Below are 16046 nucleotides of genomic sequence, written 5' to 3'. Positions count from 1 at the left end.
CCTTGTGACCATAGATCATTCATTCATGGGCCTTGACTTTGACACCCCTGGTTTACTAACTTTGCAGTAAAAGTGTAAATTTGAAAAATCCAAGCATGTGAGTTCTAAATGTGCTGAACATGTTGGCATTGGAATAGTTTGGTTACAAAACACTAAAAATGTTTGAAAACACAGCTGGATAATAAATAAATGTTTGCAATAACGCAATTAAAACCCCAAAAGCCAGCATAGATGACAAGAGAATAATAAATACTATCATCTTTATTTAAATATTGTACAGCAGATCTGCATTGACCTGGACACCCAAATAAAAACAGACATGCCCCGTTAGTCTTAAGAAGGAAGATGAAATGTCTTCTGGTGTCAGGAAGCAGCTGCAGCCATACCCTCCTAACCCCCACTCAGTGATTTTTAAGGCTACTTCACACCGCCCTCAGTGCTTTCATGCTTCAGAGTCACATTAAAAAGTTGTCTCCCTACTTTACGGACTCTGGAAAACAGTTAGTGCAATTTTGTAAGAAAACAAAACGTATACCGCATTTCCTTGAATTACCGCCGGGTATATAGTATGCGCCTGCCTAGAATTACTGCCGGGTCAAACTCGTTTCGCAAAATAATTAGCGCATGCTTAGCATTACTGCCTTCTCAGGATTAACGCCGGGTCAAAACTCGTTTCACAAAATAATTAGCATATGCCTGGAATTTCCCCCGGGTCAAACTCGTCACGTCACGAGTGACACTTCCCCTGTCATCATTTTCAAAATGGAGGAGGCTGATTTCAATAATTTGAAATCACATAAAGGGAAGAAGATTAAGAGCTATTCAGTAGGATTTAAGGTCCAAGCTATTGAATATGCTAAAAAGAACAGTAAGCAGCTAAGTTTTATTAACATACCGTAGCTGCGTGTGTCAAATATGAGTCATTAAATGACTCCCTCCTCCTAGTGGTAGAGGGCGCTAGTGATCCTTCTTGCGACTACTCGGCTGCAGAAGAAGTGACAACAAGCAGCAAGAGTGAGCAGCTCTCCCGTCCAAAGGCAAAACCCAGTAACTCAAATTTGGTCAAAACTGAGCTGATAATAATTTTGGAGTTACTAGGTGATATACTTTACATTAGTGTATGCGATATTGTAATTTGTTCCGTAAGTAAGCTGTTACGCGCACGGTAGGACCTAGCAACTACCACATAACCGCGTGGATACAACAGAAAAACCTAGTATCTCAAGGCTACCTCTAGAAGTGAGTTACTAGGTTCTGCTTCTGGACGGGAGAGCGATTGTTTATTTGTTCCTCTCGCTTGCACTTTTAACATGGGGGATTACATATCTAAAATAAAACAGTTTTCTAAACTGGACTTTCAACCGAAGCAGGAGGTAATAAAAGGAAGATCTCCATCGAGACAGACTTTTAAAACTGAAGAAAGATCAGGAAGACTTCTATAAACAAGTTATCGAGGCTTTTGATCAGAAGGAGCTGCGCATGGACTTCATTAATAAGTAAAGGTAAGACCATAATAACGTTTTTTTTAGGATGGTATCCTTAGATCACACTCAATTTTATAAGCGCAGGCCTAAATTTACCGCATGCCTTTGGTAAACGCCGGAGTGAGAAGAAGTTTTAAATTAATTAGCGCTCAGCGGCAACTCAAGGAAATACGGTATTTTTTATTTTTTTTTTTAAATATCTGGAATGGCTTAATCGCTATTCCTCGGCTTGTCTGCCTTGACGAAAGATGAAATCAGGAAAGACACACTTGAGCTAAAAAGTCACTTTTAAAGACAGCGGGGCATACATGACGACAGTTGCGGTTTGTGCCCAGGAACTGGCACTCAGTCTGGGTACGAAGGGATTACGTCAGCCAGGATCAACACACCTGATACAAGGCACGTAACCACGACACTAAAATTATTTACCAAGACATATTTGAACTGTGCGGTGAATTCATAATGCAAATATGGAACATGTATACAGAAAAGGGCATCTTTTGAACAAAAGACAAAATGCTGATTGTTAACATGTAAATAAGTACACAGATACAATTGATCACCTGACCTACTCCCATAGTTATCTTCCTACATTGTGCGTTTCAGGCCTTAAGAGCAGTACTTGCTCATGTGAACGAGCCTTGAGCCGTTTCATACACAGAGAATACACTCACTCACACCAACACAGTGATTAAAGGGGTGTAATAATACAAGTCCAGTGGTACCTCAGCTTCTCCTAGGAGTCTGTTGCCTAAAATACTCATCAAAATGTTACATTTTTCATATTGTCAGTTATCAAACATCGCAAGCAACAAACTAGTCAAGGAATCAAGTACACAAAGAAAGAATATCACGTGTTGCTGACAAGTCTGTGCTTTTTTTTTTTTAATGCAGTCCATCCATCCATTTTATACCGCTTGTCCCTTTTTAGGGGTGTAGTATGACTGCTAAATAATCCACCATGGGGCTAAAAAAAAAATTGCACGTGACAGCACTTTTAGATACTAGCAATAAACTATAAAAGATAAAACTGTTGTTAAATGTTCATTTATGCATTTCATTAATTCATATATGTATATATATATATTAAATAATACAAATATATTATATATGCAAAATATATAATCATATATAGCAGTGGTTCTCAAATGGGGGTACTTGAAGGTATGCCAAGGGGTACGTGAGATTTTTTAAAAATATTCTAAACATAGCAAAAATCCTTTATAAATATATGTATTGAATAATACTTCCAACAAAATATGAATTCAAGTTCATAAACTGTGCAAAGAAATGCAACAATGCAATATTCAGTGTTGACAGCTGGATTTTTTGTGGACATGTTCCATAAATATTGATGTTAAAGATTTATTTTTTGTGAAGAAAATGATTAGAATTAAGTTGATGAATCCAGATGGATCTCTATTACAATCCCCAAAGAGGGCACTTTAAGTTGATGATTACTTCTATGTGTAGAAATCTTTATTTATAATTGAATCGCTTGTTTATTTTTCAACAAGTTTTTAGTTATTTTTATATCTTTTTTTCCAAATAGTTGAAGAAAGACCACTACAAATGAGCAATATTTTGCACTGTTATACAATTTAATAAATCAGAAACTGATGACATAGTGCTGTATTTTACTTCTTTATCTCTTTTTTTCAACCAAAAATGCTTTGCTCTGATTAGCAGGTACTTGAATTAAAAAAATGTTCCATCACTGAAAAAAGGTGGAGAACCACTGATATATACCGTATATATACATACATAGATGATATATTTCACTTTGTTTTCTATATGTAAAACTAGAATTATTTATAAAATGTATATTTGGGTGTGTGGATTGGATTTATATTGGTTCAATTTGTATCAGACCTTTAGGAGGGGATTCCCAACAAGAACTGAGGCACCACTGAATATGTCAGAGCCTCAGTATGCAATATCTAAATAGCATGTATAAAAAGGCCGCTGCTTCTTCACTTAATCCTGTTTTAACCTCAGCCAAGAACAGAACAGCAGTCACATCCAACTATAAAACATCTGCTCCCTGCACTAACGTACATTTGCTAATAAGAACTGATAAAAAAATAAAGACGAGCCACGTTCGGCTCATTTATTTAGCCCTAAAGGCGCCACACGTCCCACGCCAACACCCTCCTCCACGCCTGTGATGAAGACAATCCTTTTAAGCTTCTTTGACTTTGAAAAAGTCAAAAGTGTGAAAGTAAACATCCTCTCTGTCCGTCCGTCCAACCCGCCGAGACCTTGGAAAGGTTGTCCAGCGGGCGTCGTCGTGTGTTGTCAACAACACTGCTGCTGAATGCTGTCGGGGCCTTTTAATTCCAGCACTTTCTCTCTGCCCAGCAGGGGTTTGGAGCAGAGTAGAGCTGTGGCATGCTGGGAAACTAAATGTCTTGCTCCCCTCGGTACTTCATCCTACTCAGTCCACGTAGACCCTAGTCAGTGTATTCTGCTACTATGGACAGCAGCACTGTGATGTCATCGGGCTTCCCTCCTGCACACACACACACACACATTTAACGTCACAAACATGGCATCCTGGACTCAGTTTATGGAAAATGTTTCCATGTATGTTCATCTTTGTTTACCGTATTTTTCAGATTTTAAGTTGCACTTATTTTCATAGTTTGGCCGGGGGTGCGACTTATACTCTGGAGCGATTTATGTGTGAAATTATTAACACATTAGTGTAAAACAGGGATGTCCAAAGTGCGGCCCGCAGAGCAATTTTTATTGGCCCACGAAACATTCTATAGAGCAGGGGTCACCAACCTTTTTGAAAGCAAGAGCTACTTCTTGGGTACTGATTAATGCCAAGGGCTACCAGTTTGATACACACTTAAATTAATTGCCAGAAATATCCAATTTGCTCAATTTACCTTTAACTTTAACTCTGTTATTTTTAATAATTAATTATATTTATCTTTGTGGAAACACTTATCTTAATGATTTCTCACAATAAATATATATTTTTGATGACATGTTTTAAATAGGTTAAAATCCAATCTGCACTTTGTTAGAATATATAACAAATTGGACCAAGCTATATTTCTAACAAAGACAAATCATTATTTCTTCTAGATTTTCCAGAACAAACATTTTAAAAGAAATTCAAAAGACATTGAAATAAGAATTAAACTTGATTCTACAGATTTTCTAGATTTGCCAGAATATTTTGGGGGAATTTTAATCATAATAAGTTTGAAGAAATAATTCACAAATATTCTTTGTCGAAAAAACAGAAGCTAAATTGAAGAATTAAATTAAAATGTATTTATTATTCTTTACAATAAAAAAAAATACTTTACCATTGATTTAAATTATCAGGAAAGAAGAGGAAGGAATTTAAAAGGTAAAAAGGTATATGTGTTTAAAAATCCTAAAATAATTTTTAAGGTTGTATTTTTTCTCTAAAATTGTCTTTCTGAAAGTAATAAGAAGCAAAGTAAAAAAATAAATGAATTTATTTAAACAAGTGAAGACCAAGTCTTTAAAACATTTTCTTGGATTTTCAAATTCTATTTGAGTTTTGTCTCTCTTAGAATTGAAAATGTCGAGTAAAGTGAGACCAGCTTGCTAGTAAATAAATCAAATTAAAAAATTAGAGGCAGTTCACTTGTCATTACTATATTATTTATTTCACTAACTGCTTATTTGCTATCACTTTTACGATCATATTTGTACATATTGTATGTGCTGGTGTTGTTCTATTGTTGCTGTTGTTGTTTTTGTCTCTCTGTCTAATCCCTCTTTTATCCCCACAATTTCCCCCTCTGTCTTCCTTTTTTTTCTCTTTCTATCCCCTCCTGCTCCGGCCCGGCTGCACCAAATGATAATATAAATACATTTAATAAAGTCAAATTCAAATAAGACAACAAGAGAAGTATCTTACACTTCTCTTTTGTAAAGTAAATCTGAACAGCCGACATGGGCATCTACATCAACTATATGATTTGCCTGAAAAGCTGGGCAGGACAAAAAAAAAAAAATAATTGAAAATGTCGAGCAAAGCGAGACCAGCTTGCTAGTAAATAAATAAAATTAAAAAAATAGAGGCAGCTCACTGGTAAGTGCTGCTATTTGAGCTATTTTTAGAACAGGCCAGCGGGCGACTCATCTGGTCCTTACTGGCGACCTCGAGTTGGTGACCCCTGGTCTGGAGCGATTTATGTGTTAAATTATTAACACATTACCGTAAAACAGGGATGTCCAAAGTGCGGCCCGCAGAGCAATTTTTATTGGCCCGTGAAACATTCTATAGACCAGGGGTGTCCAAAATGTGGCCCGGGGAGCATTTGCGGCCCGCAGCTAATCGTTTACCGGGCCGCCACACATTCTGCAAAAATTGCAAAATTGATAGTATTGCAAAAATTTAAAAAACGGTGGAATGAGGTGAAATCTAATGAGAAAAAGTGGCAATGTTGACATAAAGCTGCCATGCAGGTCGTTTTTTTTCCTTTTGTCTTTATTTTCTTTTTTTTCTATTGCTCCAAAAAAAAATTTTACAAAAAAATCTGTTATAATGAATTATTACTTAAAAAATATCACTTTAAAATGTTTTATGTGGAAAAAATATTGCATATGTTGTGTGGTTACCATATAAAAATATCAAAGTTTTGACAAAAGAGCATAAAACAAACAAAATAATAGTTCAAACTTAAAATCGACAGATACATCGGAAATTGATCTTTAAATTTAAGTGTTAAAAGTAAAAAAAACTAATAAAAATGTATCACTTTATGAGTGGGGAACCTTTCGGATCTCAAATATATTTAGTAGGATTTTGTTTAACTTTTCACTGTGATTACTCAAAAATATTAAATAATTAAAATCAATGGTGTCCTGCATTATTGATCTTTGAGGGCTTTAATTGCTAAATAAAGGAACTCTCCTGAAGGAATCAATAAACTACTATCTAAATACTGCATATTTCAGTTTTACTATAAAAAACAAAGTTGTCTTTGAAAGAAAAGGCATAAAACCGTATTTGTTTTTCTTTATATCAAACTCGGGGCTTCACGGTGGCAGAGGGGTTAGTGTGTCTGCCTCACAATACGAAGCTCCTGCAGTCCTGGGTTCACTTCCAGGCTGAGGATCTTTCTGTGTGGAGTTTGCATGTTCTCCCCGTGAATGCGTGGGTTCCCTCCGGGTACTCCGGCTTCCTCCCACTTCCAAAGACATGCACCTGGGGATAGGTTGATTGGCAACACTAAATTGGCCCTAGTGTGAGAATGTTGTCTGTTTATCTGTGTTGGCCCTGTGATGAGGTGGAGACTTGTCCAGGGTGTACCCCGCCTTCCGCTCGATTGTAGCTGAGATAGGCGCCAGCGCCCCCCGCGACCCCAAAAGGGGATAAGCGGTAGAAAATGGATGGATGGATGGATATATCAAACTCAAGTTGATAGATTTACTCCAAGCATTCCATTAAAAATAATAATAATCATTGACTTATTTTAAAAATTTTAGTGACTGAGACACTCTATGCTCCCCAGGAACCCTAAGGATTAAAAAAAAAAAAAATCCATATATTTTGTTATGGTTTGAAAAGGAAAAATATCAAAATAGCCTCCGCATGCTTCAATTTTTCCGTGTGCGGCCCTCTGTGGAAAAAGTTTGGACACCCCTAGTTTAAAGTCACATCCAACAATTGCGACAAAAACTTTTTACTGTCAACTGAGTTTCATTTTTTAAAGATTTCTGCTGCTGGTGTGGCCTCTGCATTTTTTCAACGCCAAAAATGTGTCTTGGCTGAAAAAAGGTTAAAAAACACCGCTTGAATGGGCCATGAGAGTGACCTCCAAGTTGTACAACTTGTGCAGACCTCTGAGTGTCACTTTTACGAGTCTCACCTCGAACATTCAGTCCGTTGTCACAGGCAAACTGTGCAAAAGGTGACATGTAGTTGGGGTCGTAGGCCAGGTCGTGGGCCTGCTCGGCGATACTTCTTGCCGTCTGCTGGATGCTCTCGTAGTTTGCCTTCTGAGGAGAAAAAGCAAAACGGTGAACAATTTTTCTCCGGCCCTTTGGATCTTTGTGCGCTGGTCCTCCTCACTTTGAGTTTCTTCAGCTCCTGCAGGATCATGTAGTCCGGCATGTTGTCAAACAGGCCGTCGGTGGCGGTGAGGATGATGTCACCCAGCTGCACGTCAAAGGAGGAGCTGTCGGCTGCGTCTGGGCTGCACAAGGGAAAAAACAAAAAACATCCGTGTTCTTGTCTTACATAAAGATAGCAAATAAACAAAATTCCAAAGAAGAGCAGTTCCCCTTTAAGGCTGGGCTTTTATGGCAAAAATCAGGATTAAATAAACCTTTACCTTGTTTTCGATTATTCCACTCAACTACTACTCTCCGTTTTAGTGAACTTCACTTCATTCTGTGCTTTTTAACTCATGACTTTCTGACCATTAGTACTGTATTTAAAAAAAAATTTCTACAAGGGGGGGGGGGGGGATAAATAAATCAACAGGGACGTTTTTTATCAGTTAAAATCTGCAAATATAGTTAAGAACTATTTGATTAATCACTAAGCACTCGCCTTCCTCCTCCACTGTGATACCTTGTCTCATGCACTCCCCCCTGCTCTGATGTCTACAAAAGTAAAATATTTCTGTGTTTATTTGTCCCATGGACTAACATTAAAACCTCTTAAGGCCCAAGCTGTTTGTTTAAATGCTTTTTTTTTTATTTCTATTTGGGCTTATTGGACCCTTAGTTAAAAACTAAGAATCATCTTTTGACATGATGTACTTAGTCCATAAGTAACCAACATGTGCTCCATGTTTATTGACATGCTAATTCTTATTTTTACACTTTTTTCCCCCAAATTCCATTACTCTTCTGACACCACCAGATGGCAGTGTGGCACCGAACGCAGATGTTGACATGCAGAGTTTCAAGCACTCTTCATTCTCCAGCGCAGGGGTAGGGAACCTATGGCTCTAGATCAGGGGTTCCCACACTTTTTCTGCAGGCGAGCTACTTTTCAATTGACCAACTCGAGGGGATCTACCTCATTTATATATATCATTTATATTTATTTATTTATGAAAGAGACATTTTTGTAAACAAGTTAAATGTGTTTAATGATAATACAAGCATGTGTAACACATATAGATGTCTTTCTTTCACGAAGACAAGAATATAAGTTGGTGTATTACCTGATTCTGATGATTTGCATTGATTGGAATCAGACAGTAATGATGATAACGCCCACATTTTCAAATGGAGGAGAAAAAAAGTTGTCCTTTCTGTACAATACCACATGAAAGTGGTTGGTTTTTGGCATCTAATTCATCCAGCTTCCATACACTTTACAAGAAAAACATTGGCGGCAAATTCCGTAGCTTGCTTGATTGACATTCACGGCACCCGAGGGTCTTGTGAGATGACGCTGGCTGCTGCCAGTTCATTATTATGAAAGAATGACAGAGAGGAAGGCGAGAAACACTTTTTATTCCAACAGACTTTCGCGCCGTCCCTTCCGTCAAAACTCTAAAGGCCGACTGCACATTTCCTATCTTCACAATAAAAGCCCTGCTTCATGCTGCCTGCGCTAACAAAATAAGAGTCTCGGAAAGCTGGCGTGCACAAGTGATGTGCACGCCAGCTTTCTGAGGGATCGCTTGTGCACGCCAGTTTTCCGAGACTCTGTATTTAGTTAGCGCAGGCAGCATGAAGCAGGGCTTTTATTGTGAAGATAGGAAATGTGCAGTCGGCCTTTAGAGTTTTGACGGAAGGTACGGCGCGAGAGTCTGTTGAAATAAAAAGTGTTTCTCGCCTTCCTCTCGGTCATTTTTAATAATAATGAACTGGCAGCAGCCAGCGTCATCTCACAAGACCCTCCGGTACCCTGAATGTCATTTAAGTGACGTCTTGGTGAAGATTGATGATCACTAATTTTTAGGTCTATTTTTTTTAAAAGCCTGGCTGGAGATCGACTGACACCCCCCCCGCGGTCGACTGGTAGCTCGCGATCGACGTAATGGGCACCCCTGCTACAGAGCCAGATGTGGCTCTTTTGAAGACTGCATCTGGCTCTCTGATAAATCTGAGCTGACGTTGCTTAACACGATAAGTAATGAATAATTCCACTTGTAATCACAGTGTTAAAAATAATGTTCAAAATATAAATCATTTTCATGCATTTTTAACCAGTCCATCCGTTTTCTACCGCACCTGTTCAAGAAGTTGCGTCAATGGTAAGAAGTTATTTATTTATTATTGGTTAGTGTGGTGCTTGCCCTCCTGGGGGTTCTTCAGACCACCAAGCACCGACATGAGAGCCTGTTTCAGGTTTACAATATTGTTTTATTTTTCTATAAATCTCTCAGTTGTTTTCCAGCTATAGTATTTCCAGCCCCAACCCAGTCTCTCCTCCTGGCTGCTGCTTATAACAGAGCGACAGGTGATTAGATAACAAGGCCCAGGTGGGCCTTCTACGCACCTGTCGCTGCAGGCACGCAGGCCACGCCCCCTCCACAGTTAGCTTCAGAATAACAATGTTATTACAAAGAATAAGAGACCTATTATACTCTAGAAATGTTGGTTTTACTTAAAAATGCACGCGTTTAGTTGTGTTCAGTGTTTGAAAAAATATAATATGGCTCTTACGGAAATATATTTCAAAATATTTGGCTCTCCCAGCCAAAAAGGTTCGCGACCCCTGCTCTAGCGGTTGACTCTTCAAATGATGCTACATTAGCAGTAGGTGCTACTCTTTGTAGCAACGCTTTTCTTCAACATCTTCCCACTTGAAGCCAAACCACCGCCAGACGATGGACTCCCTGCTGTTTTTCTTGGGAATTAATTCTTCCTTCGTTACCCGATTCGCACTCTCTCTCTCTCTCTCTCTCTCTCTCTCTCCTATTACCCACTCGCGCCGCTCCTTTAGCACCACCGCTAACGTTACCATGTCGCTACCTCTCTGCTCCGTGAGGGCGTGCGATGTTGCACGCGCGACAGTATGTGACGTATGTAAGAAGGTGCGCTTGTTTTATGTCTCTGTGACTAGGAGAGACAAGAAAGAGTGAGAAGAGCCTGAAGTGTAATGCCCGCAGCTAAAAGCAACTGCGTGAGAACGTCTACTCGAATATCACAATATAGTCATTGTCTATTTCGCACGGACACAACCCCGCGATATATCGAGTATATTCGATATATCGCCCAGAGATCAGCGTGGATCTACGAGAGAATTATTTTTCAACTCACAATTAAGCAAATGTGCCACAGAGCCAATTCTGGTCTTTGAACAATTACTACTAACCGGCATAGCTCGGTTGGTAGAGTGGCCGTGCCAGCAACTTGAGGGTTGCAGGTTCGATTCCCGCTTCTGCCATCCTAGTCACTGCCGTTGTGTCCTTGGGCAAGACACTTTACCCACCTGCTCCCAGTGCCACCCACACTGGTTTAAAAAATGTAACTTAGATCTTGGGTTTCACTATGTAAAGCGCTTTGAGTCACTAGAGAAAAGCGCTATATAAATATAATTCACTTCACTATTTCTTCGGAATTGAGATATATATTTATATATTATATATAGCCTATTATTTGTGTACGATTGACAAGTTATGCACCGAAACTTTGTTGTGACTTAGATCGCCCAAAGCTGATGAAAAAGTCACATTCAGGTCGCATTGTGTTTAGACTGCAGTCCCGTTTGAAAAGATCCGATTCTAATGTGGCCTGAATCTGATGCCAAAGAATCAGTATTTGAAGCATTTAGACTGGCATCAGTCAATCAATCAATCAATGTTTATTTCTATAGCCCTATATCACCAGTGTCTCAAAGGGCTGCACAATCCACGACATCCTTGGTTCGGCTCCCACATCAGGGCAAGGAAAAACTCAACCCAATGGGGTGACAATGAGAAACCTTGGACAGGACCACAGATGTGTAAAATCTGACCTGTGTCACTTGAGGGCAAAAGACTAAATCAGACGTGGTGTGCAGACCTAGATGTCAAAACTAAAATCTCCTGCTACTTTGTCTCCAAACATAATCCTTAATTAAGACTGGTGCAGGTGCAGGAGACTTTGACCCGCTAAGAGGGAAAGCTTGAAGAGTGTCGAAAATTTGTCTGAACTCTTCCTGCACATAATTAAATAGCACTGCGGCAAAGAAAGACAGGAACACGACAGCCTGTTCCTGTGCTCTCAGTACACAGACACACTGTGCCAGGAACCAACCTGTTCTGCTGTACTCACACTAACCACACAGACATCTTCTTTACGCTCTCTGGAGCATCCATCCATGTTCTATACCTCTAATCCTGGTGACTGGCTGACCAGGGTCCACCTCATCATGGACACAGACTAAGACTATGCACAAGCCAGAGCAGAGGTTGGGAACCTATGGATCTAGAGCCAGATGTGCATCTGGCTCTCAAGATAAATCTTAGCTGACATTGCTTAAGTATTGAATAATTCATCAAACGCCCTCGACGCGAATGCCTTAGGGGTGATGGACGGCTGGGCAGTGCCTGAAGAGCTGCAGCCTGCCACCGTAACCCCCACTCCCTCCCCTCTGTTGCAAGTCTGGAGTTGTATGTTGTGATACGTATATATGCTTTGCTCTTGAGTTTTTTTCTCATAGCTGTTCTGTGACCCTAAACACTGTTTGTTTGTCTAATCAAATCAATCAGTATATCAACAACGTTTTTTGTACTTGGGCAATAACAATACCTACCTACCTACCTAATTACGCTGGTAATCACAGTGTCAAAATATCCGTTTTCTACCGCACCTGTTCAATAAGTCGCATTCATGGTAAGAAATATTTTATTTATTATTGGTTAGTTTCAGAATAACAATGCTATTAAAAATAATAAGAGACCCACAATACTCTAAAAATGTTGGTTTTACAAAAAAAAAAAAATGCCTGCATGGACATTGGGGGCGGTACCTCTGGATTGGCAGACCGGGGTGGTGGTTCCTCTCTTTAAGAAGGGGGACCGGAGGGTGTGTTCCAACTATCGTGGGATCACACTCCTCAGCCTTCCCGGTAAGGTTTATTCAGGTGTACTGGAGAGGAGGCTACGCCGGATAGTCGAACCTCAGATTCAGGAGGAACAGTGTGGTTTTCGTCCTGGTCGTGGAACTGTGGACCAGCTCTATTTTCTCGGCAGGGTTCTTGAGGGTGCATGGGAGTTTGCCCAACCAGTCTACATGTGCATTGTGGACTTGGAGAAGGCATTCGACCGTGTCCCTCGGGAAGTTCTGTGGGGAGTGCTCAGAGAGTATGGGGTACCGGACTGTCTTATTGTGGCGGTCCACTCCCTGTACGATCAGTGCCAGAGCTTGGTCCGCATTGCCGGCAGTAAGTCTGACACGTTTCCAGTGAGGGTTGGACTCCGCCAAGGCTGTCCTTTGTCACCGATTATGTTCATAACTTTTATGGACAGAATTTCTAGGCGCAGTCAAGGCGTTGAGGGGTTCCGGTTTGGTGACCGCAGGATTAGGTCTCTGCTTTTTGCAGATGATGTGGTCCTGATGGCTTCATCTGACCGGGATCTTCAGCTCTCACTGGATTGGTTTGCAGCCGAGTGTGAAGCGACCGGAATGAGAATCAGCACCTCCAAATCCGAGTCCATGGTTCTCGCCCGGAAAAGGGTGGAGGGCAATCTCCGGGTTGGGGAGGAGACCCTGCCCCAAGTGGAGGAGTTCAAGTACCTAGGAGTCTTGTTCACGAGTGAGGGAAGAGTGGATCGTGAGATCGACAGGCGGATCGGTGCGGCGTCTTCAGTAATGCGGACATTGTACCGATCCGTTGTGGTGAAGAAGGAGCTGAGCCGGAAGGCAAAGCTCTCAATTTACCGGTCGATCTACGTTCCCATCCTCACCTATGGTCATGAGCTTTGGGTCATGACCGAAAGGACAAGATCACGGGTACAAGCGGCTGAAATGAGTTTCCTCCGCCGTGTGGCCGGGCTCTCCCTTAGAGATAGGGTGAGAAGCTCTGCCATCCGGGAGGAACTCAAAGTAAAGCCGCTGCTCCTCCACATCGAGAGGAGCCAGATGAGGTGGTTCGGGCATCTGGTCAGGATGCCACCCGAACGCCTCCCTAGGGAGGTGTTTAGGGCACGTCCAACCGGTAGGAGGCCACGGGGAAGACTCAGGACACGTTGGGAAGACTATGTCTCCCGGCTGGCCTGGGAACGCCTCGGGATCCCCCGGGAAGAGCTGGACGAAGTGGCTGGGGAAAGGGAAGTCTGGGTTTCCCTGCTTAGGCTGTTGCCCCCGCGACCCGACCTCGGATAAGCGGAAGAAGATGGATGGACAGGCATTTAGTTGTATTCAGTGTTAAAAATATGATATCGCTTTCACAGGTATACATTTTAAAATATTTCCCTTTCACGGCTCTCTCAGTCAAAAAGGTTCCCGACCCCTGTTCTAGAGCATATAGTTACCCTAACATGCAGGGAGAAGCTGGAATCTCCTCAAGTTCTCTACACCTTCTATAAGCATGGGTAGAACATGTAAACCACACAACCTTCTCTCACCTGTCACTGAGGACAGCTCCCTCGGCTTCAGGAGGAGCAATGGACAACTGGAAGGGTGTGTTGAAGTAATGCTGCTGCTCGTCGGAACGGTGAACCACCTCCCCTTCACGGACCACCAGGAAGCCGGAATCCCCCAAGTTGGCGGTGTGCAGCTGGTGACTATGGCCGTCCAACACCACGATGCAGGCCGTGCTGCTGCCTGCAAGCACGTGAAACACAGCGGCTACATTTCACAGCAAATATTGAAACAGCGGAACCAACTTGATATGTGTGTGTAATCGGAGGCAAATGTTGCGGCTAAGGCTTGAAGGGTTTGTACACTTGACTTGTTTGGTTAAACTCTGGATGGATGGATGGACATCAATCAATCAATGTTTACTTGTATAGCCCTAATTCACTAGTGTCTCAAAGGGCTGCACAAACCACTACGACATCCTCGGTAGGCCCACATAAGGGCAAGGAAAACTCACACCCAGTGGGACGTCGGTGACAATGATGACTATGAGAACCTTGGAGAGGAGGAAAGCAATGGATGTCGAGCGGGTCTAACATGATACTGTGAAAGTTCAATCCATAATGGATCCAACACAGTCGCGAGAGTCCCGTTCACAGCAGAGCCAGCAGGAAACCATCATTAAAAGCGTTACTAAAACGGCCTTCTTTCATCTCCGTAATATCGCTAAAATTCGCTCCATTCTGTCCACTAAAGACGCTGAGATCATTATCCATGCGTTTGTTACGTCTCGCCTCGATTACTGTAACGTATTATTTTCGGGTCTCCCCATGTCTAGCATTAAAAGATTACAGTTGGTACAAAATGCGGCTGCTAGACTTTTGACAAGAACAAGAAAGTTTGATCACATTACGCCTGTACTGGCTCACCTGCACTGGCTTCCTGTGCACTTAAGATGTGACTTTAAGGTTTTACTACTTACGTATAGCTCGGTTGGTAGAGCGGCCGTGCCTGCAACTTGAGGGTTGCAGGTTCGATCCCCGCTTCTGCCATCCTAGTCACTGCTGTTGTGTCCTTGGGCAAGACACTTTACCCACCTGCTCCCAGTGCCACCCACACTGGTTTAAATGTAACTTAGATATTGGGTGTCACAATGTAAAGCGCTTTGAGTCACTTTGAGAAAAGCGCTATATAAATATAATTCACTTCACTTCACGTATAAAATACTACACGGTCTAGCTCCATCCTATCTTGCAGATTGTATTGTACCATATGTCCCGGCAAGAAATCTACGTTCAAAGGACTCCGGCTTATTAGTGATTCCCAAAGCCCAAAAAAAGTCTGCGGGCTATAGAGCGTTTTCATTTCGGGCTCCAGTACTCTGGAATGCCCTCCCGGTAACAGTTTGAGATGCCACCTCAGTAGAAGCATTCAAGTCTCACCTTAAAACTCATTTGTATACTCTAGCCTTTAAATAGACTCCCTTTTTAGACCAGTTGATCTGCCGTTTCTTTTCTTTTTCTCCTATGTCCCACTCTCCCTTGTGGAGGGGGTCCGGTCCGATCCGGTGGCCATGTACTGCTTGCCTGTGTATCGGCTGGGGACATCTCTGCGCTGCTGATCCGCCTCCACTTGGGATGTTTTCCTGCTGGCTCCGCTGTGAACGGGACTCTCGCTGCTGTTTGGATCCGCTTTGAACTGGACTCTCGCGACTGTGTTGGATCCATTATGGATTGAACTTTCACAGTACCATGTTAGACCCGCTCGACATCCATTGCTTTCCTCCTCTCCAAGGTTCTCATAGTCATCATTGTCACCGACGTCCCACTGGGTGTGAGTTTTCCTTGCCCTTATGTGGGCCTACCGAGGATGTCGTAGTGGTTTGTGCAGCCCTTTGAGACACTAGTGATTTAGGGCTATATAAGTAAACATTGATTGATTGATTGATTGATTGATCCAAGCGGAGCCGGATCAGCAGCGCAGAGATGTTCCCAGCCGATACACAGGCAAGCAGTACATGGCCACCGGATCGGACCGGACCCCCTCCACATGGGACATCTCTTTCCCATGTTTTGTGTATTTCCAGTTTTGTAA

At 41.8% G+C, this 16046-nt stretch overlaps 1 protein-coding gene across 2 annotated transcripts in view; it reads right to left on the bottom strand.

Moving 5' to 3' along the window:
- Positions 1–1753: 1753 nt before the first annotated feature.
- Positions 1754–16046, bottom strand: part of pptc7a (protein phosphatase targeting COQ7 a) — a 29298-nt gene continuing 15005 nt past the window's right edge. The window contains exons 3-6 of one of the 2 annotated variants that reach the window (XM_061907011.1): positions 14000–14198; positions 7555–7678; positions 7352–7478; positions 1754–3996 (exon numbers count right to left, since the gene is read on the bottom strand). In XM_061907011.1, coding sequence (XP_061762995.1) covers positions 3938–3996; positions 7352–7478; positions 7555–7678; positions 14000–14198 — 509 coding nt within the window. In that variant the 3' untranslated portion in view covers positions 1754–3937. Of the gene's footprint in view, positions 3997–7351; positions 7482–7554; positions 7679–13999; positions 14199–16046 lie in introns of both variants that reach the window. The other variant, XM_061907010.1, reaches the window with a different exon arrangement.

Source organism: Nerophis ophidion, linkage group LG07 (genome assembly GCF_033978795.1).
Source record: "Nerophis ophidion isolate RoL-2023_Sa linkage group LG07, RoL_Noph_v1.0, whole genome shotgun sequence".
In the NCBI taxonomy this organism is placed as follows: Eukaryota; Metazoa; Chordata; class Actinopteri; order Syngnathiformes; family Syngnathidae; genus Nerophis; species Nerophis ophidion.
Note: the sequence above shows the minus strand (reverse complement) of the source record. Positions and strands in the feature narration are given on the sequence as shown.